Source organism: Silurus aristotelis (assembly GCF_946808225.1).
Source record: "Silurus aristotelis genome assembly, chromosome: 11".
In the NCBI taxonomy this organism is placed as follows: domain Eukaryota; kingdom Metazoa; phylum Chordata; class Actinopteri; order Siluriformes; family Siluridae; genus Silurus; species Silurus aristotelis.
In genome coordinates this window covers 20,424,466-20,449,205 of record NC_139584.1, presented here as the reverse complement: position 1 = coordinate 20,449,205, position 24,740 = coordinate 20,424,466, and the positions used below count along the sequence as shown (strand labels likewise).

Below are 24,740 nucleotides of genomic sequence, written 5' to 3'. Positions count from 1 at the left end.
TCCATATTTTCGGTTTTCAGCCCTTTCTGCCCAGGAGTGTATTTTTATTTTTATTTTTCTAGAGCAGAAACAGCTAGGTGATCTTACAGCAATAAAGAATAAAGAAATATCTGAACCTCAAGGCCGAACGAAAGTGAAAGTACATCAGAATGAGCTCGAATTGTGGTGAAAGTTCTTAGCGCAAAGGTCAGTTTATTGGGCACAGGTGGATCACACCAGATTACTGGCTCAAAGGGATCTGTAGGATTTAGCACTTGATTTCCTGTCAGAACTATTGATGACAAATTAAAAGTGAATAATCTTTTTTTTAATGATTCTGCAAAACAATGCAATGTCGATTCATTGCTTGTTTATAGATGATTCGTATAAAAGTGGAAAACAACACGAGGGGTTACACAGGTACAGCCACATTAACATACGTATTCAGCTTAGTTAAGCGTATTTTAGTTCTTGGAATGGCCCAGAATCAGTACAACCAGTTAAAGGCAACTCAAACAAATGTCAAAGTTAAATTTCACAGCATGGATTTAGTTACCTGACCATCTGACCAATCTAAAAGTATTATGTAACGTATGATATTAATCTAGATGGAAAACGGGGACACACGTTTATCAAAAACATTTATCTTTTTTTTTTTTTTTTTTTTACAGATCTAGGCCTGTCTTTAGCAGAAGGTAATTTTTTTAGCCTCTAGCTAATCGCTCACTCCTTAACTGCTCAGCTCTAGGGAAAAAAGTTAGCATGAAACAATACACAAGAAGTCCTTTTTGCTGGGTTGATGCTTGGATTGAATTCGGCCACAAATAAACATTTGAACAGGAATTTGACGTGAACCTGTGCTACAACTGCTTACGATTATGTAACTTTTTATTTGAGCTCTACTCTGTGTCGGACTCTTTCCTTTTGCATGGCTCCTCCTTCGACCTTTAGGTAACTCTGTACCCAAATCTCCTACAGCTGTACGTCTTTCTATTTCATTTCTTTCTTTTTCTCTCTCTCTCTCTTTCATATCCTCTCTTAGAGTCCATGGTTTGCCCCGTGCCCCCTCCCGCATCCCAAAGTGCCCCTTCGTTCTTGCGCCACTACGCAGGGGGTTTGGGGCGCGGCGCGATGCGTAGAGACGGCCTGGACCGACCCTACCTTTCTCTTCACCGGACTGGCTCTCTTGGTGATTCTCTCTTTCCCTGTCTATCTATCATTTTCTTTCTTTTTTGTCCATGTGCTGAGATATAATTTGGATAATAATAATAAAAAATAATAATATTCAATATCCCATTATTATATACTGTAAGTAACCTAACATACTATATCCTAATACTATTTTTATACAGTATGTGTGTGTTACTGGCTTTTTGCAATGACCTGCTGGATTGATTAAAAAGGTTCAGTATTAAGATGCAAAATGAGCTCTGTGATATTCTGAAGCATTTTTTACAATGAAGAATCTCCTTCATGTTGAATATTTCAGTGCGATCACATTCTCACATATCAGCACATGTCCAGTTTTGGATGTTTCTCCTTTGCATGCATCTCTGACTTTTCTGTAGATCTTTGGGGGTTCTTGTTTTTCCTCTTAAGATTCTCTACTTGCAAATGTCAGTCTGTAGGTGATTGACAACCAGCAAATGGCAGTTATGTTGTTCAGGCTTTTTCAATCAGTGTGAATTTGCATTTAAATGAAGATATACAGTTACTTTAAAAAAAAAAAGGAAAAAAGTTTTCTTTAGTAAATGCATTTCGTCTTTTAAAAGGAATATGATCTGTCCAGTTTGCATACATTTTATTTTGTAGAAAAATCTTGATAGTTAGTAGTGAGTTATTTTTTTTACATGCATGTACTTACATACAAGTAGTCCAAGTTACGATGGTTCGGCATACAATTTTTTCATCATACGATGGCAAAAGAAATTGTTCTGCATTTTGAGTTTCGTATGATACGTTGGGAAGCTGCCAGTGATCAACAGAGTTCTGATAGCTCAGTGGTTGAGCTCATATTTGTTCCGTGTTTTTGGTATGTCAACGCCCAGTTTTAGTTCTTGTGTCTATCATTTTTATCGACGTATCGGAGCGTGCCGAACCGGTGCTCTTCCACACGCCCGCTGCCACATATATGTATACTGTTCATACAATATGGTACTCTAAATTGCTCTGTTTTGCTAAATGATGTACTGTAATGTGTTAAATTATTAACACATTACAGTATTCTACACCCTTACTGATCGCCATCAATTAGGACTCATGGGTAGGCTAGGCTATGTCTCAACTTACGATATTTTCAATGATGTCATCATGGTGTACATGGCAAATAAGTATTTGATACATTTTTCAAGTTTTCCCACTTACAAAGAACTGTACTTTTCATCGTGGGTACACCTCAACTGTGAGAGACAGAATCTAAAATAAAATCCAGAAAATTACATTGTATGGTTTTAAATAATTATTTTCCATTTTATTGCATGAAATAAGTATTTAATCACCTACCAACCAGCAAGAATTTTGTCTCTCACAGGCCTGTTAGTTTGTCTTTAAAGAAGCTCTCCAATCCTCCACTCATTACCTGTATTAATTCCACCTGATTAACTCGTTATGTGTATAAAAGACCGTCGACACACTCAATTAATCAAGCTCCAACCTCTCCACTATGGGCAAGACCAAAGTCCTGTCTAAGGACACTAGGGACAAAATTGTAAGGCAACAACTGTTGGCGCAATTATTAGAAAATGGAAGAAATTCAAGATGACTGTCAATCTTCCATGGACTGGGGCTCCATATGCAAGATCTCGCCTCATGGAGTATCAATGATCCTGAGAAAGGTGAGGGATCAGCCTAGAACTACAGGGATGGACCTGGTCAATGAACTGAAGAGAGCTGGGACCACAGTCTTAACGGTTATCATTAGTAACACACTACACTGTCATAAATTAAAATCCTGCAGCGTGTGCAAGGTCCCTCTGCTCAAGCCAGCACATGTCTAGGCCCATCTGAAGTTTCCCAAAGACCATCTGGGTGATCTTTGCCAAAATCCCTGCTGTAGTGTGTGCAAACCTGGTCAAGAACTATAGGAAATGTCTAACCTCTGTAATTGTAAACAAAGGTTTCTCTACCAAATATTAAGTTATATTTTTCTATTGTATCAAATACTTATTTTTTAATGCATTAAAATGTTTATTCATTATTTAAAATTCATACAGAGAGATTTTCTGGATAATTTTTTTTAGATTCTGTCTCTCCGAGTTGAGGTGTACCTATGATGAAAATTACAAATCTCTCCATTTTTTGTAAGGGGGAAAACTTGAAAAATTGGCAGTGTATCAAATACTTACTTGTCCCACTGTATGTATGTATGTATGTATGTATGTATGTATGTATGTATGTATGTATGTATGTATGTATGTATGTATGTATGTATGTATGTATGTATGTATGTATGTATGTATGTATGTATGTATGTATGTATGTATGTATGTATGTATGTATATGTATATACTCCACCCATTCTTCCTGTCAGATTCGCTCTGGGTTTTCACATTTATATTTGTTGACTGCAGACAGTGCCACAGATTTCCGATTAGATAGATTAGTAGAACAGTCACCTTCATAGCCATTCCTGTATTGCTCTGGCCTTTTTATCAGACTGAAGCATTCTTGCAATATCTCTCTGTTTTTTTGTACAATCAATTCATCTTTGACTTTAAACATAATGCCCAGTCCCTGCTGAGGAAAAGCGTTCTCACAGCATGATGCTGCCACACCCATTTCACTTTTGGGATGGTGTTTGCTGAGGAATGAGCAGTTTTTAGGTTTTTACCATAAATAGTGTTTTGAATTTTAGCCTTTTCTTCCACTTAGGTGGCCACAACCTGTTATCCCACTTTTAATTTTGATGCTTGGAAACTCCAAACATGCTTTTATGTGGCTTGTATTTCAGTAATGTCTTCTTTCTAGCCATCTTCCCATGCATGTCATATGTATACAGAGCTCTTTCTCTCATTGGCTGGTGCACCTTCACTCTGCAACTTCTGCAAACTAAATGTTGTTCTCTCTGTGGCATCCTCTTAAGTCATCTTCTTGCTCAGAGGTGGGGTTTTAAGCAACATTTGAGTTCTTGAGTTCTTGCATTTAATCCTCACTGGAATTTCCAGATGCTTGGATATGCCTTAATTTTAGACTTGTTCTAAATAAAATAAATCTAAAAGAATTCATTATGGAAATCTTCTTCTTCTTCTTTCGGCTGCTCCCATTAGGGGTCGCCACAGCGGATCATCCGTCTCCATACCACCCTGTCCTCTACATCTGCCTCTTTCACACCAACTTACCTGCATGTCTTCCCTCACCACATCCATGAACCTCCTCCTTAGCCTTCCTCTTTTCCTCCTACCTGGTGGCTCCATCCTCAGCATTCTTCTACCAATATAATTCATGTCCCTCCTCTGCACATGTCCAAACCATCTCAATCTCGCCTCCCTCACCTTGTCACCAAAACATCCTACATGCGCTGTCCCTCTAATAAACTCATTTCTAATCTTGTCCATCCTCGTCACTCCCAACGAAAACCTAAACATCTTCAGCTCTGCTACCTCCAGCTCCAACTCCTGTCTTTTACTCAATGCCACTGTCTCTAAACCATACAACATCGCAGGTCTCACCACAGTCCTATAAACTTTCCCTTTCATTCTTGCAGATACCCTACTATCACAAATCACTCCTGTCACTCTTCTCCACCCACTCCACCCTGCCTGCACTCTTTTCTTTACTTCTCTAACACACTCTCTATTACTTTGCACTGTTGACCCCAGGTACCTGAACTCCTCCACCTTCTCCACCTCTTCTCCCTGCAACCACATCACTCCACTGCCCTCCCTCTCATTCACACACATGTACCCTGTCTTACTCCTACTGACTTTCATTCCCTTTCTCTCCAGCGCATATCTCCACCTCTCCAGGCTCTTCTCAACCTGCTCTCTACTCTCACCACAAATCACAATATCATCTGCAAACATTATAGTCCAGGGAGACTCCTGTCTGACCTCGTCCGTCAACCTGTCCATTACCACTGCAAACAGGAAAGGACTCAGAGCCGATCCTTGATGCAGTCCAACCTTCACCCTGAACCAGTCTGAATTCATTATGGAAATACTTACAAAAAACATATTTTTGAATGCACTTTGATTATCTTCTGTACTTTGGTTGCATTTTGCATGTTTCTTCACACCAGGATTTGTCTGTTGAGTAAAAAATAATCAAATTCCTACAGACAGAAGGAATATAATCAGCAGAACTAGGCTGTACATATATATTGCAATAAAGCAGACACAGTTGTGTTTATCCATCATGTTATCCATGAACCATGTTATACATTTGGCTTTGAAAAACTTAAGTTCACAATATAAAACATTTAAATTTGGCCACATTTTTGTAGTGCCCTGTGAATGAGAGGCTTCATATCTTCTTGCTTATGTTCTCTGCCGATTTGGTGACTTTTTGTACTTTTCTGTCTACTATCCAGCTTTCTCTAGCACCCAGGAAAAGTGAAGGCCGACATGCTTCTTCTTTCAAATTTCCCCAAAATTTAGTTACCAGTTACCACCTCATTCCTCTGACCAAGGGAGTACAACCATTATAAGCAGTAATAGAACAACAAATGCCCTTTTGCCCATAGTTCTTACTGCCAACTACTCCATAGCCTTTATCTGATCTGTTTTGAATCACAGTGAACACTGTAAACTTTCTCAGTTCCTTAGTATGCCACTAAAACACTTGATATATTGTCCTGTATACAAGTGATTTGTATATTAAAAAGACCAGTCAAGAAAGCAGCGATTGGACTCCTATAAATATTGTCTATGAGCCCAGTTTACTTACTTAGAATTGAATATTAAGCTTTGGAAGTTATGGGTTTAGTTACGATTATTAGTAACGTTAAGAATGAATCCAAATTCATCTATGTTAATCACCCGAACAAACTGTCATTTGCAATTTATCCAACCTCCGAATCTCACTGGTTTCTATGTCACAGTCTTTTGTTGCAATGTTGAGTTACTGCTTCTGTTAGGATGTTTTAACTAATATTTTAATGATTTTGCTGTCATAGTGATATATATATATGTGTGTGTGTGTGTGTGTGTGTGTGTGTGTGTGTGTGTGTGTGTGTGTGTGTGTGTGTGTGTGTTTGAAGGCATAGTGCATGAAAATGTGAAAATGGGGTCCGACGGCGAGAGCGATCAGGCATCAGGGACTTCATCCGATGAGGTGCAGAGTCCTGTCCGAGTGCGAATGCGTAACAACCATTCACGGCGCATCTGCAATGAGGTATTACATGAGCACGTGGAACAGCAGGACCACCATCTTCTCTCCATCTCTCTTTACCCCCCCCCCCCTCTCTCTCTCTCTCAACCCCCCCCCCCCCCCCCGCCCTCTCTCTCTCTCTCGCTCTCTTGCTCTCTCTCTATTTCTCTCTCTTGCAATGCAAGCATAAATTGCAAATGTTATTAGTCCTGGTGTTTATACTGGAGCTGTACTGTAAGGCTCCTAATGATCAGCGAAAAATATTTGGAATATGAAACCAGATGCAGCGGGTATTGGTCTTATGCTTGGGGCGTTAACAACAGAGTTTAATGCCCGTGTTGCCTTTTTGACTGATGAGTTGTTGAATTTAAAACCATCCATTAGCTGTGCCATTTTGTCTTTTCTTCCCGTTGGCTTTCTGTAAAACATGTTCAGTGCATCTAGAAAGTATTTACAGCGCTTCACTTTTTCCACTTTTTTTTGTTATGCTACAGCTTTATTCCATAATGTATTAAAGTCAGTATTTTCCTTAAAATTCTACAAACACCGCCCCCGAACGACAACTTAAAAGAAGTTTGTTTGAAATCTTTGCAAATTCATTAAATATAAAAAATAAAAACATAAACAACATGTGGAAAAAGTGAATCGCTGTGAACACTTTCTGGATGCCCTGTAACTGAACATAAAAAAAAAAAAATCTATGTTTAAAATATTTCAGCTTAGACCCTATAAACCTCAATGTGCATCTTTGAGAAGAAGTAAGTTTATATATATATATATATATATATATATATATATATATATATATATAGCGCATTCATGTGAGTTTGTTTTACTATGGAATTAATGCTTAGCGAGGTGTCCACCCCCGTGTCTTATTTCACCATAAGATTTATTGATTTCGAATGTGTGTGTAACTTGACTCCTCTTCCTTGGTCACACCCATGTTGTTTCTTCCTGTAGGACATTAATAAGCGTCTATCACTGCCAGTGGATATCCGTTTGCCAGAGGGTTATCTGGAGAAATTTGCTATGAACAGCCCTCCGTTCGATAAACCCTTGAGTCGGAGGCTGCGGCGAGCTTCATTGGTAAGCCATGGATTAACCCCACATGAAAAAAAAATAAACAATTCTGTGGATGTGTGTCGAGGATGTGCCGAGGATGGCGTTCATGCTAACATGTTGATTCAAGTCAAAGCAGTTGGAATAAGTTTGATGCAGTATAAGGCATTTACAATTACGTTTACAGCATTTAGCAGACGCCCTATCCAGGGTGAAATACAAATCGCTTGAAATGTGTAAATGGGTGTTTAGAATCATGGGCAAAGATGCACCGAAACTGGCAAAAAACAAATCACTTGGACTTGAGTTTGTGTCCATGACAGCTTCAGATATTTGTTTTTGAAAGGAGTGGTAGCGGATTGGGCCTACTGCTGTTGGTTGTTAATTCATTTCAAGCCTTGATGGGCATTCTGAGATGTTTTTTTCTTGCTCACCACAGCTGTAAGGACTGATTTTTTTGAGTCACATTTACATTGCCTGGCATTTGGCTGACACCCTTATCCAGTGTGACTTCCAGCTGTGGCACCGTGGTGGTGCTGGGATTTAAACTTGTGCTCTTCCGACCGAGAGTCTAATGCCTTAACTACTCAGCTACCACCACCAGCGAGTTAGTATATCCTTCTGGCCAACTCAAAGCAATCTGGTCCTCTGGTCCTCTTTACCTCTTAAACCAGCCCATCTAGTGCAGACAACAGGTATGGTTAATGTCACAGAGATCAGAATTTTCCCTCGTGTCCCTGCAATTGTTATGAACAATACACGCATATGGCTTTAGCCAGAAAAGAAGATTCTTAACGATCTCCCAGAATTTGTGCAATTTGTATATTTTATGCAAGAATTATGTCTATTATAACTGCGATGCTAGCTGCGTATATTATGCTGGTCAGAGGTGACACTGATAACACATGAAACGAAGGGAACACATTTACTTTCTGGCAGAAATTCAAATTACCCTCAGTATTAGCACAGTAGATAAATACAATGTGCTCTGTGTATTAGCCTAGTTTCTCTGCTGGAAGTGACCAAAGTGTTTTTCTACCCAGAAGGCATAAGAGAAAGAAAAGCTAATTGATGGATGTGGGGGTAAACATACAGGCCCTGAGATTTTTTTTTTTTTAAACCTTGTCTTACTATATGTGCAGATTTTTCAGCATATCTGAGTTATTTCATGGCTTTGGACTCTGAGTCTAGATATTAGAAAGAAAGGTTATAACAAATTCCTTGAAATGTTCTTGGAAATCTTAAGTTTATTTTGTAGTTATGTAACATACAGCTAACCATGTCGTTATGAAGCGTGACTCCTAAATCTTTACTGTTTACTTTCCTCACAGTCTGAAATTGGCTTTGGGAAACTGGAGACATACATCAAATTGGACAAACTCGGAGAAGTAAGTTCATAAGCCTTCATTCATTTATTATTTATCATAGGAGTGTATGAAAAACAAAGGGAGAGAACTGTAACTGTATCATTTGCTTCTAATAATGAATTTAGCATGTAAAATACTGCACCCAATCATTATGCAGTACGGGCAGTCTCAGTGCCCGTGAATGAATGAGTGGTGGTCAAATAAGTTATTAAACAACAGCTTTTCAAAAAAAAAAAAATATCTCCAACCCAGACTCCCACAATACACATGAGCATCCATAAGGACACATGCACTCACATCCATTCCACCGACTAAAATATCAAGTAGCAGTTCTGTGGTCAGAACCTGACTTCAAATCAAATGATGATGGGTAATAGTGCTGAAATACACAACCGACTTACCAGAACACCAATAAAGTAGGGTAATTTTTTTGTCCGATGCACTTGTATCAGCATTATACACATTGCAAATCCACTGTGTTACTCTAAATTATACTTGATTAGTAGTGCTTCTATAGTGGAGCCTTTTATCTAATGGACAGAATAGATGGTGGCCAGGGGTGTAGCCAGATCTGTTTCTCAGCCAGGTAAGACCCAGTGATTTTATTGGAGTAACCATAAAAACAAAACAAAACAAATAAAAAAACAGATTTTGATATACTGTACCAAAAGCAAATTCTACAGCCAGGATGTTTATGCTCATCTCTGATTCTGGACTGAGCTTTGTTGTCACTGTAGAGCTCTCCACATGCTCCACATGTAACTCAGCTTCCTCCTTGTCTCTCATAACAGCAGACATTTCCCTGGCTTCTTCTCTCTCTCTGTAGCATTCATTTCCCCTTTCTCCTTGTCATTTGCAGTTTTGCTGGTTCTACTCCTTTTTTCTTCCTATCTCCCCCTCCCATCTTTTTCATGCTCTCTACAGTTTAGACAAACACATCTATCAGAAGACCTTAAAAAAAAATAAAAAAAACAGACTTATAATGAAAGCATATGCAATAATTTGTGTGTGGTAATAAAAAAAAAAATAGAAAGTTGAATGCAATTATCAGTAAGCTAAATTTTGTTTCTCATCACGAACCATCGGAAAACTTTAACAAGCTTTCACGATACGGTAGTAAAATCTAGGTAAATAACTCATTTTACACACACTTTTATCACACAGTGTGTTCTGTTTCCGTCTGTGCAGCCTAATATTGCAGACTAGTGCATCATAAAATTAAGCGGTGGAAAAGACACCCGTCATTGTTCTCAGAGTCTTTTAAATGACAGGTGGCCATATGGATGGCGATGCTCCAATACGTGATGGAACTGTGGGGATGGTGACTGATTATATACCTACTGTCTGTATGGTTAAGCATAGTGTATGGGTTGTAAAGCAGATATTGTTTTCCTACAACAAATTAGCCGCAAAAGAAATGTGAGTAAACTGTCATGGCATGGTTATCGATTCTACAAAACACCTTTCAAATTATTTACTTTTAAAGGAGCAGCTTTTCTCTCCCTCTCTCTTTCTTTTAAATGAACTTGTATTACTCCTTTAAAGCTGTAACATAGACGCAGTCTTTCAGAAATGTTAATGCATTTTCTTACAGGCTTAAATTGTGAGCTTGCACCACCAAGTTCCTGTGAATGTTGCTTTAGAAATGACATCATGGACAAAAGAACAGATTAACACACACCTGGTTTTCCGTGACATAGCTGTGCTGTTATAGACAATTCATCAGCACTTACTGGCCAGTCAGAGTGGAACAATCAGCAGCTCTTTGGTATACATATGATTAACAAACCAGGTGGTTACAGCTTGGTCCATGTACTTATAATTTATAAGATTAATAGATGAGCCTAATCTTCATTCAAATTTATTCAAAGTAAATGATCCTTAGAACAAAATGGGAGTGCATACATTTCTACACATGCAGTCAAAAGAAGTGATGTTTTCCAAGTTTAGGAATTTATCTCGATTTATTTCCTCCATTTCATCTTCCCCGTAGGGGACCTACGCAACAGTGTATAAGGGACGTAGTAAACTGACTGATAATCTGGTGGCTCTAAAGGAGATTCGGCTGGAGCATGAAGAAGGTGCCCCATGCACTGCTATTCGTGAAGGTAATACATTTACCCTCATACAAACCCTTATTACTGGTTAATACAGTGAGGAAAATAAGTATTTGAACACCCTGCTATTTTGCAAGTTCTCCCACTTAGAAATCATGGAGGGGTCTGAAATTGTCATTGTAGGTGCATGTCCACTGTGAGAGACATAATCTAAAAAAAAAAATCCAGAAATCACAATATAAGATTTTTAAACTATTTATTTGTATGATACAGCTGCAAATAAGTATTTGAACACCTGTCTATCAGCTAGAATTCTGACCCTCAAAGACCTGTTAGTCTGCCTTTAAAATGTCCACCGCCACTACATTTATTATCCTAAATTAGATGCACCTGTTTGAGGTCGTTAGCTGCATAAAGACACCTGTCCACCCCATACAATCAGTAAGAATCCAACTACTAACATGGCCAAGACCAAAGAGCTGTTCAAAGACACTAGAAACAAAATTGTACACCTCCACAAGGCTGGAAAGGGCTACGGGGAAATTGCCAAGCAGCTTGGTGAAAAAAGGTCCACTGTTGAAGCAATCATTAGAAAATTGCAGAAGCTAAACATGACTGTTAATCTCCCTCGGACTGGGGCTCCATGCAAGATCTCACCTTGTGAGGTCTTAATGATCCTAAGGAAGGTGAGAAATCAGCCCAGAACTACAGGGGAGGAGCTGGTCAATGACCTGAAAAGAGCTGGGATCACCGTTTCCAAGGTTACTGTTGGTAATACACTAAGACGTCATGGTTTAAAATCATGCATGGCACGGAAGGTTCCCCTGCTTAAACCAGCACATGTCCAGGCACGTCTTAAGTTTGCCAATGACCATTTGGATGATTCAGAGGAGTCATGGGAGAAAGTCATGTGGTCAGATGAGACCAAAATAGAACTTTTGGGTCATAATTCCACTAAACGTGTTTGGAGGAAGAAGAATGCTGAGTACCATCCCAAGAACACCATCCCTACTGTGAAGCATGGGGGTGGTAGCATCATGCTTTGGGGATGTTTTTCTGCACATGGGACAGGGCGACTGCACTGTATTAAGGAGAGGATGACCGGGGCCATGTATTGCGAGATTTTGGGGAACAACCTCCTTCCCTCAGTTAGAGCATTGAAGATGGGTCGAGGCTGGGTCTTCCAACATGACAATGACCCGAAGCACACAGCCAGGATAACCAAGGAGTGGCTCTGTAAGAAGGATATCAAGGTTCTGGCATGGCCTAGCCAGTCTCCAGACCTAAACCCAATAGAGAATCTTTGGAGGGAGCTCAAACTCCGTGTTTCTCAGCGACAGGCCAGAAACCTGACTGATCTAGAGAAGATCTGTGTGGAGGAGTGGGCCAAAATCCCTCCTGCAGTGTGTGCAAACCTGGTGAAAAACTACAGGAAACGTTTGACCTCTGTAATTGCAAACAAAGGCTACTGTACCAAATATTAACATTGACTTTCTCAGGTGTTCAAATACTTATTTGCAGCTGTATCATACAAATAAATAGTTAAAAAATCATACATTGTGTTTTCTGGATTTTTCTTTTTAGATTATGTCTCTCACAGTGGACATGCACCTACGATGACAATTTCAGACCCCTCCATGATTTCTAAGTGGGAGAACTTGCAAAATAGCAGGGTGTTTAAATACTTATTTTCCTCACTGTATATAAAGGCAGCTTTACATATGCGTGTAATTATTATATATATTTTTTTTCCGTCTTTTTGTTGTGCTACTATTCAGTTTCCCTCCTGAAAGATTTAAAACATGCAAACATTGTCACTCTGCATGACATCATTCACACGGACAAGTGCTTAACCCTGGTCTTTGAGTACCTGGTGAGTAGATAAAATTGGGTGAACATCTGTGTCTGTCGTTGGTGCAAGTGGTTTTTCTAACATTCTTGTTGTTTTTCTGATCAATATCAAGGAGAGAGATCTAAAGCAGTATATGGATGACTGCGGGAGCATCATGTGTGTTCATAATGTCAAAGTAAGTCTTCCAAATAAAGTCAAGTTATTGAATATTGAAGGAGTTGTGGTAGTAGCTCAGAACCAGTATGCTATAAAGGAACTAACTTAAAGTGGAAAAATAAAACTACACTTACCGTCCATGGAATGTGCTTGTTATTGTCTCTTCAGATTTTCCTTTTCCAGCTGTTGCGTGGATTAGCATATTGTCATAGTCGCAAGGTTCTACACAGAGACTTGAAACCCCAAAATCTGCTCATTAACGAAAGGGGAGAGCTCAAACTTGCTGATTTTGGTGAGTAAACACTAACTACATGTCCACATACACTTACCTTCCATGCATTTGGATATATATGCATTCATGCACTTATCCAATCAGACAATCAAGTAACAGTGGCACAGTGCAAAAGAATCATGCAGATGCAGTCTCGATAAGCTGCTTAGATAGCTGCATAAATGAACATAACATTTTATTATTAATAATGACATTACATTGAATTATTTTATTTTCTCTGAGACATATTACAAATATTATAATAATGTTATAGAAAAATTGCAGATAATATTAACTATAAATAGAGACCTTGAGAAGGTAAAGTGTATGGTGTAGTTGAGACTGTTACAGGGACCTTATTGACTCTATAAATATTGCCTACTGTGTTACAGTTGGGCTTCGTTCATGAAATATTTACCTTTGCATAATGTTAGGTGTGTCAATGTGTTTTAAAGCTAGTCTAAAGGATAATTTAAAATTTTTATTTTTTGCATTTTTCTAGAATGTGTTCAAAACACACCTTTGATGAATATTGTTTTTTTTTTTAAGATACTTTTCTATTGTAGTTCAGTATTATTTATGTTCCATAAATGCTTTATGATGGTTATTTTGTTGTAGGATTGGCTCGAGCCAAGTCTGTACCAACAAAGACATATTCTAATGAGGTGGTCACACTATGGTACAGACCACCTGATGTGTTACTAGGGTCCACAGAGTACTCCACTCCTATTGACATGTGGTAAGACACACACACACACACACACACACACGTATGTATGTATGTATGTATGTGTGTGTGGTGTGTGTGTGTGTGTGTGTGTGTGTGTGTGTGTGTGTGTGTATATATATATATATATATATATATATATATATACAACTTTGGCCAAATTGTGATATCTAGACAACTGGGTCAAAGCATCACCAAAGCAACAAATGTTACCTGTGTATCCTGAAATGCAGTTGCTTGTACCTACCAAAGGTGGATATCTTAGACTCCCAATGCTCACTGATACACGTGGGGAGCAAAGGCTAGCCCGTCTTGTGCAATCTCATAGAAGAGCTCTGTAGCTTAAAGTAAAAATGCATTAATTGCATTGATAAATAGTATAAATAAATAGTTAATGCTGGATACGATAGAAAGGTGTCAGAACACACAGTGCATCACATCTTGTTGTATATGGGGCTGTGTAGAGCAATAGAAGAAGGCCCGGCCTGAATCATTTTAAACCTCTGGGTGTGCGTGTGTGTGTGTGTGTGTGTGTGTACATCACTAACCTGAGGAACAAATGGCACAAGGATTCACTATAAGAAGAAGGCAAACCTGCAAAGGCAGTGTGATGTATTTTTGTGAATGTTGCTTTGACATTTACCACCTGCCTATACATTGTTGCAGACCAATGCACTCCTTCATGGTTACAGTATTCCCAAATGACACTGGACTCAGTGGAAGACGACTCATATTCCATTTAGTGTAATGTTTCTGTGCGTAGAGATTTTACAATGAGTCATAAACCCAAACAGGTGGTTACAGATGGTTATATTTATAGCCAACAATGTCTGCATGGCAAAAACATTGGGCCACAGGGTGGAGTAGAGGTTACAACTGTGTTTATGTATTTCAAGAGGTTATCCTGAAATTATAGGGTGGTACTGTATCCTCTTGCCTCCAAAATGTTTCCTGCAAATAATAGTAACTCAGTATATTTTTATAAAAAAGAAATCTGCAATAACACTGTATCTTATGAACCTGCATCCTTTTAAAAGTCACAACAACTCAAATGAATCAAGGAAATCATCATAAATCGATTAATTATTGCTAAAAGAAAAGACAACTGGTGTCCAAAAACAAATTATACAGTAATACTTGCTACTCATCAATTATAGTACTCATCGTGTTGACAATTGGAAAATGTTTCGCCACTCATTCTCGACACATGCTCGGAACCCACAATGACACTTGTGAGAGCTTCAGTCTAGCAGTAAAACAGATGCATGGAGTGTTTCATGTTCGCTTGTGGACAGTGTCATAGAGTGCCTTCGAAAGCTTTTTTTTGTGTGTGTTTTTTTGTTTATTTTAAGCCTGAATCATATACCACACTAAATGGGAAGGGTGGTAGCCTAGTGAGATCAAATAACAGCCACACCAAACTGCCACTCCCGGGCCCCTGAGCAAGGCTCTTAAACCCAGAGCTAGAGAATGTCACTCTAGATAAAAGCATCTCCCAAATGCCATAAATGTAAATGTAAATAATGAGCAATTGAAAATGTTTTTATGTATTTTCTTTCGTCCTCATACATTACAGTATAAAATGTATATTATATGCATACAGCATAAAAAAATTTATTGTTCGGCACTCAGTAGCAAGGCATTACTATATTTTTTAACTGTGTAAATCATTTAATAGCTATCAGAAGGAGATCTGACCATAAAAAATATGCTTTTTATTTTTTTACATGCCTGCTCACAATCCACTATATAATCATGATTATTTTGATTTTATTGTAGCCTACTTAACAATGTTCTAAAAGGAAAGATCACATAGAATTAGAAACTGTTTAGCGTTAAAACATTTTTCTTAATATATATTTACAAATTTTATTTTTATTTTTGTTTAAACATACGCGTGTGTGTGTGTGTGTGTGTGTGTGTGTGTGTGTGTGTGTGTGTTTGTGTGTGTGTGTGTGTGTGTGTGTGTGTGTGTTTGTGTGTGTGTGTGTGTGTGTGTGTGACACATTGTTTTGTTTTGGTGTTTTGCGAAAATTTGCATTTGTTTTGACAAAAATGTTAATTTGTTAAACAGTGTTAAGGAAACAAGTGTTTTATGAAATGTTTCAGTTGATAATTGTGAATGTGATTAATTCACTGTATGAAAATGAGGAGGTTGTTGTGGACACAAAGAAAGGCTCTATTGAAATTATTTAAGTTTTGAATGTATTCAAGACTTTACATGATATTATATTAGACACAATTGGAAAAATGGTGTTAATGTAACTCAGTTTATTCAGATGGAAATGATTCACTAATTTGAATTAAGTAAATTCTCTGAGCCATATTTTTCCCCACTGTGCCTGTGGACAGATTAAATGTTACACCATCCGTGACGTCCTTCCAACCACTTAACCCTAAAACATCAAGCATATTATATTTGATACATGAATTTTTGAGGCATGTGTGACATTGTCATTAATGTGTTCCTGAAAGACCTGGTATATAATCTACTACTGGTATACAATCTAGTTTCCTGCCCCCTGTTTGTTAATCTGTGCGTTTTAGGAAGTAGAAAGCATCGGGATTTTAGATCCAGTATGGCAACCTTCATGTTGTGATGCATTCATTTTGCAATCTTTGCCTATTTGGGAAAAGAATGTAGTAAGACAATTTAATTTTATATATCATATAAAAAAATTTGTGTCTATAAATAAATTAAATACATTTTTGCTTAAATATAATTTGCAAACTAAATATACCTTTGTAAAATAGTATTTAAATCTTACATTCATTAACTTTTTCAGGGTGTGAACATTTCCATATTAATATTTTCTTTTTACTAAGCAATGTTTTCTTCATAAATCCCAGTGATATTAGGAAGCTGGGGTTGGAATGCTCAATGGCCCCGAAGTGTGGCAGCTTGGTGAGACTGGAGCTTGAACCCCTGACCTTCCGTTCAGTAACCCAAAGTCTTAACCACTGAGTTTCCAACTTCCCACTCACATTTGCATTTAGTGGTACTAAAAATGAAATGGTTGCATAATATATCAAAACCATACTGTATTATCTGCTTCCTTGCTTTGAATGCACATGAATTTAGATAATTATTAATAAGTGTTATTCACTTCACTGCTCATAATGTCATAATGTAATGCCCGATTGTATGTGTATTAATTACAGTATATATACCAAATATATAGTGTAGAAAATACACAGACCCATTTACTAAATTAAAATATCTCAAAATTTCTTTCTGTCACTCCCATTCCTTTAATTGTTGTGTGCAGGGGCGTTGGCTGTATATTCTATGAGATGATTACAGGGCGGCCCCTGTTCCCTGGGTCTACAGTAGAGGACGAACTTCATCTCATATTTCGTATTCTTGGTAAGAAGTGCATTTCCTCTGTACATACATCAGCTGTAGTTTTTATTATTTTTATTTTAGTGAAATCACACAGTTATCACACAGTTCCATATGTGCTCATGTTAACGTGTGTGTGTGTGTGTGTGTGTGTGTGTTGTGTGCTTGGTTAATGTAACCTATGTCTCCAGGCACTCCTACTGACGAGACCTGGCCAGGGGTCAGCAGCAGTGAAGAGTTTAGGAACTATAACTTCCCTCGATATCGCCCTGAACCTCTTGTCAATCATGCGCCCAGGTGTGTATCTTGTGCAGGTGTGTACATGTATGTAATGCCGTTGTAATTTCTGAATTTTTTTGTCTTTGTTTACAGGATAGACAGTGATGGTGATGACTTAATTTTGCAGTTCCTAAAGGTCAGAGCAAGCTGTAATAATAATAATAATAATAATAATAATAATAATAATAATAATGGCTACACATGTAGCTATGTGACAGCAAAGCATTTCCATATTGTTGTGTGTGTGTGTGTGTGTGTGTGTGTGTGTGTGTGTGTGTGTGTGTGTGTGTGTGTGTGTGATTATGTAGTTTGAGGCAAGGCAGCGTATCTCAGCCGATGATGCTCTCAGGCATCCCTACTTCAAGAGTTTGGGACCGCAAGTTCAGCACCTGGCTGACAGTAAGGACTAAATTCTTCAAAGTGAATCAATATGATTTGTAATACATTAACCTGGATAATTAGAGAATTTGAGGTTTACACAACATCATAATTTGCTATCATTTGTGTGTCATTAGACATAGCTGGCTGAAAGTTACTGCAAAGCTCATAACAATCTTAAAATATTTTGAGGTCAAATAAGCTGTTTTCATTTCATAACTACTGTATTCTGCAAAAAAAAAATAAAAAATCTAGTAGTAAATTGCAGCATTTCTAGAAGCTTACATTTCACTTTGACATGTTTCTGCTAGCAGTAGTACTCTGAGTACCTGGGCTTCACTTGGAGAATATCTAATAGCACCAGGAACTGACACCAGAAACTTTTATTTCCACCAGAAAATCATTGTTCAGCTCAAATAGACTTAACCAGGAATAACAACTCTGCATCTTACTGACTCTTGAATCCATTTAAAATCCCAGACTTACCATAAAGAATATATATGGGCAATGAATTATATGCTGAGTATAATCTGTTTTTCAAAATGTTTACTCTAACAGGTGCTTAAAGAAAATAACTGCATTATATACAAGCTTGTAAAAGATTTTAACATAAGCATAAGTAAAGTTTCACATAGTAAAGTTTGATGTTGACTGTGAAACTTCTCTTTAGCGGCCTCCATCTTTTCTGTGAAGGAGATGCAGCTTCAAAAAGACCCAGGAAAGCGTACAATAACATACTCGGAGTCAGGTGAGTTGGGCTGGTGGCTTGCAAAAATAAACCCAACACATGCTTGACACTGATTACTTGTGTCATGGTACTGTGTATAGCACTGATATGACTGCATCAGATTGGTGTTTTTAAAATGCCATGGTCCTGCAGGGCTCGGAAACAGTCCACACATCTGGCATCATCTAACCTATGACACACACGCGTGAAGAGCTGGAAAACAACTGGCTAAACTGTATAGAGGGCAATGAGTTTTATTTCAACTGTACTCATTTGCCAAAAGACTTTCAAATAATATATGTGCAGTGTACAGATATTATTTGTCTGATTGCTTGTATGCGCAACTAAATGTGTAAAAATAAAAACCAGTTCATTGTACAGCTACCTGCTGCATTCAGATTAAGTTTTATGCTGACTGTAACTTCCCCACTGTCATCTGATGTAAAATCAGTATTTGTTAGGAAGTTGGGTGATGTAAATCAAGTCTTGTATATCTGAGTCCATATAGGTGGGTTAAAAAAGAGCTAGACTGTAGTAGGGTCTTAAAAGTGTACGTCTGTTGTCTTACATGAAAGACCCTGTCTCAATGTTATTTTGTCTTTCTGTCTCTGTCTCTCACCTTTATTTTTTACTCCCATATATCATTTTGCTTTGCTTTTTTCCATTGTCCATTCCCTTTTTTATAAATCCATGCCCAAATTGCTCCCATTAAGCAATGCCCCATAAGATGGGTCCCATGCGTTTGGAATATTTGCAGAGAGAAGGAGCAAAGTTGAATCCAGCTTCCTCTCCTCCTTCTACTGGCTGACTCATAATACCACTCTGGTAACGAGACCCTCTCTTCTCTCCTGCTCTACAAATCCCAGTGTTTCATCTTTGTTTCATATAATTGTAAATGACAAATACCTCATAACTGTCCTGTTCACGTTGTCCTGCTAGCAGTCGTAAGTCTGTCCTTATTCTTTTTCCTCTTTTAAAAATTGACAGTTATACAAACTTTGTTTATATCTAAAAAGTCAGCTATTGTATAAACACATGACGGCAAATATTTTGCTTATTTTTGTCCAGATAATTATGTATGGCTGGTTGAGCTTTGATATTAATAATAATAACAATAGTAATAACAATAATAATGATTACATTTAAACTTACACAATTAAAACAAATGCTTCTAGACAGCTTGAAATGGATGGAGATTAGCCACAAGGTGGCGCCAGATTTCTTAGCTTTTAAACTGTTTTAATTCAGGGAAAATTACAGTTAGCTCAATTATTCACTATTAACTACTAATTCATTCATCACTTGTATTATTATTATTTGTTTTCTTTGTAAGAGATATATCCACCATTAATAGCAGCCAAGTTGACTAATGAAATATTATTAATTATATGGAAAACTGTAGTAGCTCAAGAAATACGACCTGAGGATGACTCAAGGATTAGTGTAAAATTATTATTATTTTTCAGAGGGTTTTTTTTTTTATGCTTATGGGCTTCTTTTTTGATTACAGGATCCAGAGCTTATTTCAAAATAACTATAGAGTGAACATTTATTTTATTAGTATTATTAATATTATTATTATTATTATTTTGCATTTAACACTTTGAACTCTGGATATGTTTGAAATAGATAACAAAACTGATGTCGAATGACAACAGAACAGACAAATGTGAATTGTGTCATAAGGATGAATTCTCTCTTTTTAAAATGTCTTCATTTATCCCATTTCTTTCATCTCTCGCTCTTTCTCTCAGCCCAGGGGAAGTTCCGTCGACAGAGTGTATTGTTTTAGAAATGGGTCAGAACTGAAGACATCAAACCTAATGCACAAACACAATACTTAACCCCACCACAACAAAAGCAGGAAGAACCTGAACCCTTGCACCATTTGAAGGAGGAAAAAAGACAAACAGTTGATCTGAGGAAATCTTCACTACACAGTCAAGAAATAGGATTGCACTCTTCAATATGAAATGGAATAGCTTCACTTATAACACATATACAACTTGTGAAGAACCGTTAGAATCATCTAGAGCCGCTTTTACGGATGCCTAAGTTTATTCTTATAATCAAAGTGACTGACAAAGAAAGAGGAGACAAATCAAGGACACTTACATCACACAGAGGGGATAGTAATATACTTTAATGCAGGTCATGCTGTGCAGCCTGCATTCATTTATATGAAACTTAGCAGTATACCTCATTCCTTTCCATGCATCCAGCATTCATTTACACATGTGGTTGTCCATTTTAGTGTGTATATCGGCATGCTGGGAAGATTAGTTGGAGTCTCTCTTTGTGTGTGTGCGTGTGCATTATGTTTAAAACCTTTTAATATTTTAGGGAAGTCTCTACCCCTACATGACATACACACTGCTGTGTTGGTACAAACTGGGGTTTCAACTAACCATGGCACCTTACACTAGTTAAGCTCAGGCTGTCTTCTGTAAAATCATAACTAACTAAATGACCTAGGAGGATGCGAGGCTGAAAGACGATATGGGCATGACACTGAATTTTGCAGTGCATGATCAGCAATGCTGTTTTTATAGTGTGCACTATGTGACAAATCTGAACACTTTGTTTGGACGCTGTCCCAAACAGAAAAGGGTATTACAAGACTGAAAAGTATTACGCGATTTCAAAAGTGCTCGCTAAACGGTACTCGTGTGTATGCAAGTGAGACTTTCTTTTAATGCATGTTCTCTGATTATTCATCGCTTCTTATACTGTGCCCTCCATAATTATATGGGCTCCTCATAAACATGAGCAAAAATGCATAAATAAATAGGACAGCACATGCAATAAGTTATGAGCTAAAAAAATAAACATGCAGGGATCAATTTTTTTTTTTTTTTTTTTACCTTTTATTACATTTCTTTTCTTCGAAAAGTAGGAAAATATTTTCTATAAAATACTGCTTTTAACATGTTCAGCATCTTCAAGTTAGTTTGTGTTGAGTTTCTTACTGTAAATTTAAACAAGATTGGAGAGGGATTTTTGTTCACTCCTCCCTGCAAAATGTTTAAAGTTCAATATTTGTAGGCTTGTGCATACACACTTTCATTTGAAGTGAGACCACATGTTTTCAGTAGGGTTTAAATACAAAGACTGCAAACCATTGCTTTTAAACTATTCCTCTATTGATCTGGAAGTAGGTATGGCCAAGTCTGAGAATCAGTAAGGATTTTAGCTGAAATATCCGTGTACTTAGCAGATTTGATAAAGCCACAAGGGTCCCAAGGTATCATTGATCCACTGCCATCCTGGATAAGATGCTCAGAAAGTGTATCAGATGCTTTTTCCTATTTTACAGTCTTCTGTTGACAAACATGCTGTTTCTGTTGAATCTGTTCTCATCTTGCTATGGCATATGATACAAGTCATTCTACTTGAAGTTTATAGAATCATTTTGTGATCAAGTTTGTCTCAGAAAGGATTTTTTTCCCCTTCAAACTATTCCAAACAGCTCATTATAAAAGTGTCAAATTTGACAATCAAAAAAATCTATTCTAAATCTGTGATATAAGCTGTTTTTCTTTTTTTTTCTTTCTTTTTTTTTTTTATGATTTAAGACATCCACCTCCTAACAGTGTGCAAATGGCTTCAAATATAGTGAAATGGTTTTTTGGTTTTTTTTTTTCTGATTTTGTACAACTAAACAACATTGTCTCGTGTGTGCTGAAAGTTCTCATCATATGGCTTTTATTTCTTTTGACAGGAAATATTATTTAAGAAATTATGTCCAATGAAATAGTTTTCAAATGTGTAATTTCTTCTGTAGTTTGAATTGAAAGTTGTTCCTTTTTTCTACATTAATTTTTGCTCAATTTTTTTTTTCTGACAGAGGGCCAATAATTGTGGTGGGCACTGCAACTTCATCATGACTGGTTATCCTTTTTTTTTTTTTTTCTTTATTCTTATCCAACACCACTGAACTAAGATTCCCTTTTTTCTGTATGTGTGTATATATATATATATATATACACACATTTTTTATTCAGGTGCGTTTAGTGTGACCGTAATGAAAAACACCTTTATTTTACTTATAAGTACCAATATCATTAAGTCATAAATCAGGGATCATGTTTCCTCTATTGGTTCAGGACGCCTGAACAATACAGGAGGCAGCTGACAGTTCAGATGATCTTCATATTACAGTATGTTTGTGAAAACTGTCACAAATTATGTGTGTGAGGTGAGCATTTCTACTGTGAGTTATGTGCACTGGTGAAACACCACTCAGTTGCTTAGCAAAGCCAAGGACTAAATTTTTTCAATTAATTGTTTTATTTATTTTTATAGATTTATTTATTTTTTTTTACATAAATTTTTCATTTTTCAATACTAAAGAAACGAACACATGACTAAAAATGCACAGAATGTTCGATTGCCTTACATGTTCGGCCAAAAATAATTTATAATTTGGAATTGGCCAAATGAGTAATAATGTGGAATATTATGTCTCACTGTTTTGTGTGTTTGTGTTGTTTTGTTTAGTTTTTTCCCTCCCCAAATTTGTCTATAACAGCAATACAGTTGCATCGCTTAATAAATAGATTATACAAAGAACTGTAGAGTTCAGTCAATGTAAAATAATTATGTTGGAAAAAAATGATTTTGCGAACTGCACAAGTTTTATCTTTCTGTTCTGCTTTGCTTTCTGAAGCATTGGAGTTGTTTCTAATGCAGCTAGTATATTAGACTAGAAATTCTGCTCATCTCCTTAAATCTGTGTATTTTTAAGTAACGCTATGTTAAATTAGTATCAATATAAAATTTTGAGGAGCTCACACGAAATATGTTAAACAGGGTATATTTGTGTCTAAATGCACAGTAAATATTTCCATGCTTAAGAAGCCTCATGGCCAAAATGAATGATCAGGTCAGTTATAAAGATAAAGGAACTGCCCAGGAAGCTACTTTATGTGGAAAAAGATGGAAAACATTATTAATTAAACTTTGAAGCTGGAGCTCTAAAAAATCTCAAATAACAAAGCGGAAAAGAAAGTCACTACCCAGATACTACTCCCGCATCAATACAAACTAAATACTCAGGAGTTCTTAAATTGTCCAAGTAAACTGAGGGGGTTACACAGTTCATCAGTTCTTCAAAGATTCAGCCTCCCTGGAGTTGTAGCCAGAAGAAACCACTTATAAGAAGGACTATATTAGAAAAACTGAGCGCTTTTGTGGTCTGTTAAAACTAAAATAGAACCATTTGCTTTAAAGCCCAAGCATATATATGGTCTTATGTTTCAGAACTTAATTATATCATCTGGCCCTTATTAAGTCTTAGAATTAGGTAAATACAACCTCAGATAAACAACAACAGATGGCATATTACACTGTCATTATTTATTTTTTTACAAAATCTGAGCCAAAATAGATATAAGATATAAAAATATAAGCACACCGTATGATTTGAAAGCTTGTAGAACCACCTTTAGCAGCACTCGCATTAAGTAATAATGTTACATTTAACTTTATCATTTACATTTTCGGCATTTAGCAGACGCCCTTGTCCAGAGCGACGTACAAAAGTGCTTTGAGTCTCTAGCAATGAATAAATCTACACTGGTACGCTAGATTACAAACTTAATATAAATCAGACTACAATTCTTGATTTTTACAAGAATCACTGAGTTATCAGTGTCTCCCCTCATTGTGAAAGATCTCTTCTTTAAAGTGTTGCTTCAGTTCATTGGGGTTTGCAGACACTTGTTTAGGCGCAGCCCTGTTAAGGTCATGCTATAGCATTTCAGTCAGGTTGAGCTATGAACTTTGACTGGGCCATTGCAATACATGCTGGGGTGCTTGGAATCATCTTCCTGTTGCATGACCCACTTTCCACAAAGCTTTACTTGTCGGACAGATGGCCTCAAATTTGACGCTAGAATATTTTAGAGTACAAACAAGTTCATGGCCAACTCAATGAGTGCAAAGTGCCCATGTCCTGTGGCTGCAAAACAAGACCAAATTTCACCCCTCCATCACCGTGCTTTACAGTTGATATGCTGTGTTTGTTTTTTGTCAAAAATGTAGCACTATGCATTATGGCCACACATCTTCACTTTGGTCTCATATGTCCAAAGCATATTGTTCCTGGATTTCTCATGGTTTTTTCAAGTTGAACTTTGCGAACACCTTTATAGTGTTTGGAAATGGGCTTATAACCCTTCCCATATGGATTTTCAACAGCAATTGATCATCCTTGTCCTTGTGTCAACACAACT

General features: G+C 37.2%; 1 protein-coding gene across 4 annotated transcripts in view; it reads left to right on the top strand.

The window, feature by feature from the left end:
• LOC310733325 (cyclin-dependent kinase 17) overlaps positions 1-23,073 on the top strand; it is a 35,576-nt gene extending 12,503 nt beyond the window's left edge. Inside the window, exons 3-18 of one of the 4 annotated variants that reach the window (XM_083554512.1) lie at positions 1,022-1,168; positions 6,176-6,309; positions 7,249-7,374; positions 8,679-8,735; positions 10,708-10,822; positions 12,550-12,644; positions 12,736-12,798; positions 12,948-13,071; positions 13,669-13,789; positions 17,047-17,144; positions 17,312-17,417; positions 17,493-17,535; positions 17,708-17,798; positions 18,448-18,525; positions 19,218-19,329; positions 20,259-23,073. In XM_083554512.1, coding sequence (XP_083410638.1) covers positions 1,022-1,168; positions 6,176-6,309; positions 7,249-7,374; positions 8,679-8,735; positions 10,708-10,822; positions 12,550-12,644; positions 12,736-12,798; positions 12,948-13,071; positions 13,669-13,789; positions 17,047-17,144; positions 17,312-17,417; positions 17,493-17,535; positions 17,708-17,798; positions 18,448-18,525; positions 19,218-19,312 — 1,493 coding nt within the window. In that variant the 3' untranslated portion in view covers positions 19,313-19,329; positions 20,259-23,073. The remainder of the gene's footprint in view (positions 1-1,021; positions 1,169-6,175; positions 6,310-7,248; positions 7,375-8,678; positions 8,736-10,707; positions 10,823-12,549; positions 12,645-12,735; positions 12,799-12,947; positions 13,072-13,668; positions 13,790-17,046; positions 17,145-17,311; positions 17,418-17,492; positions 17,536-17,707; positions 17,799-18,447; positions 18,526-19,217; positions 19,330-20,258) is intronic. The other 3 variants (XM_083554514.1, XM_083554513.1, XM_083554515.1) reach the window with 3 other exon arrangements.
• Positions 23,074-24,740: the final 1,667 nt, after the last annotated feature.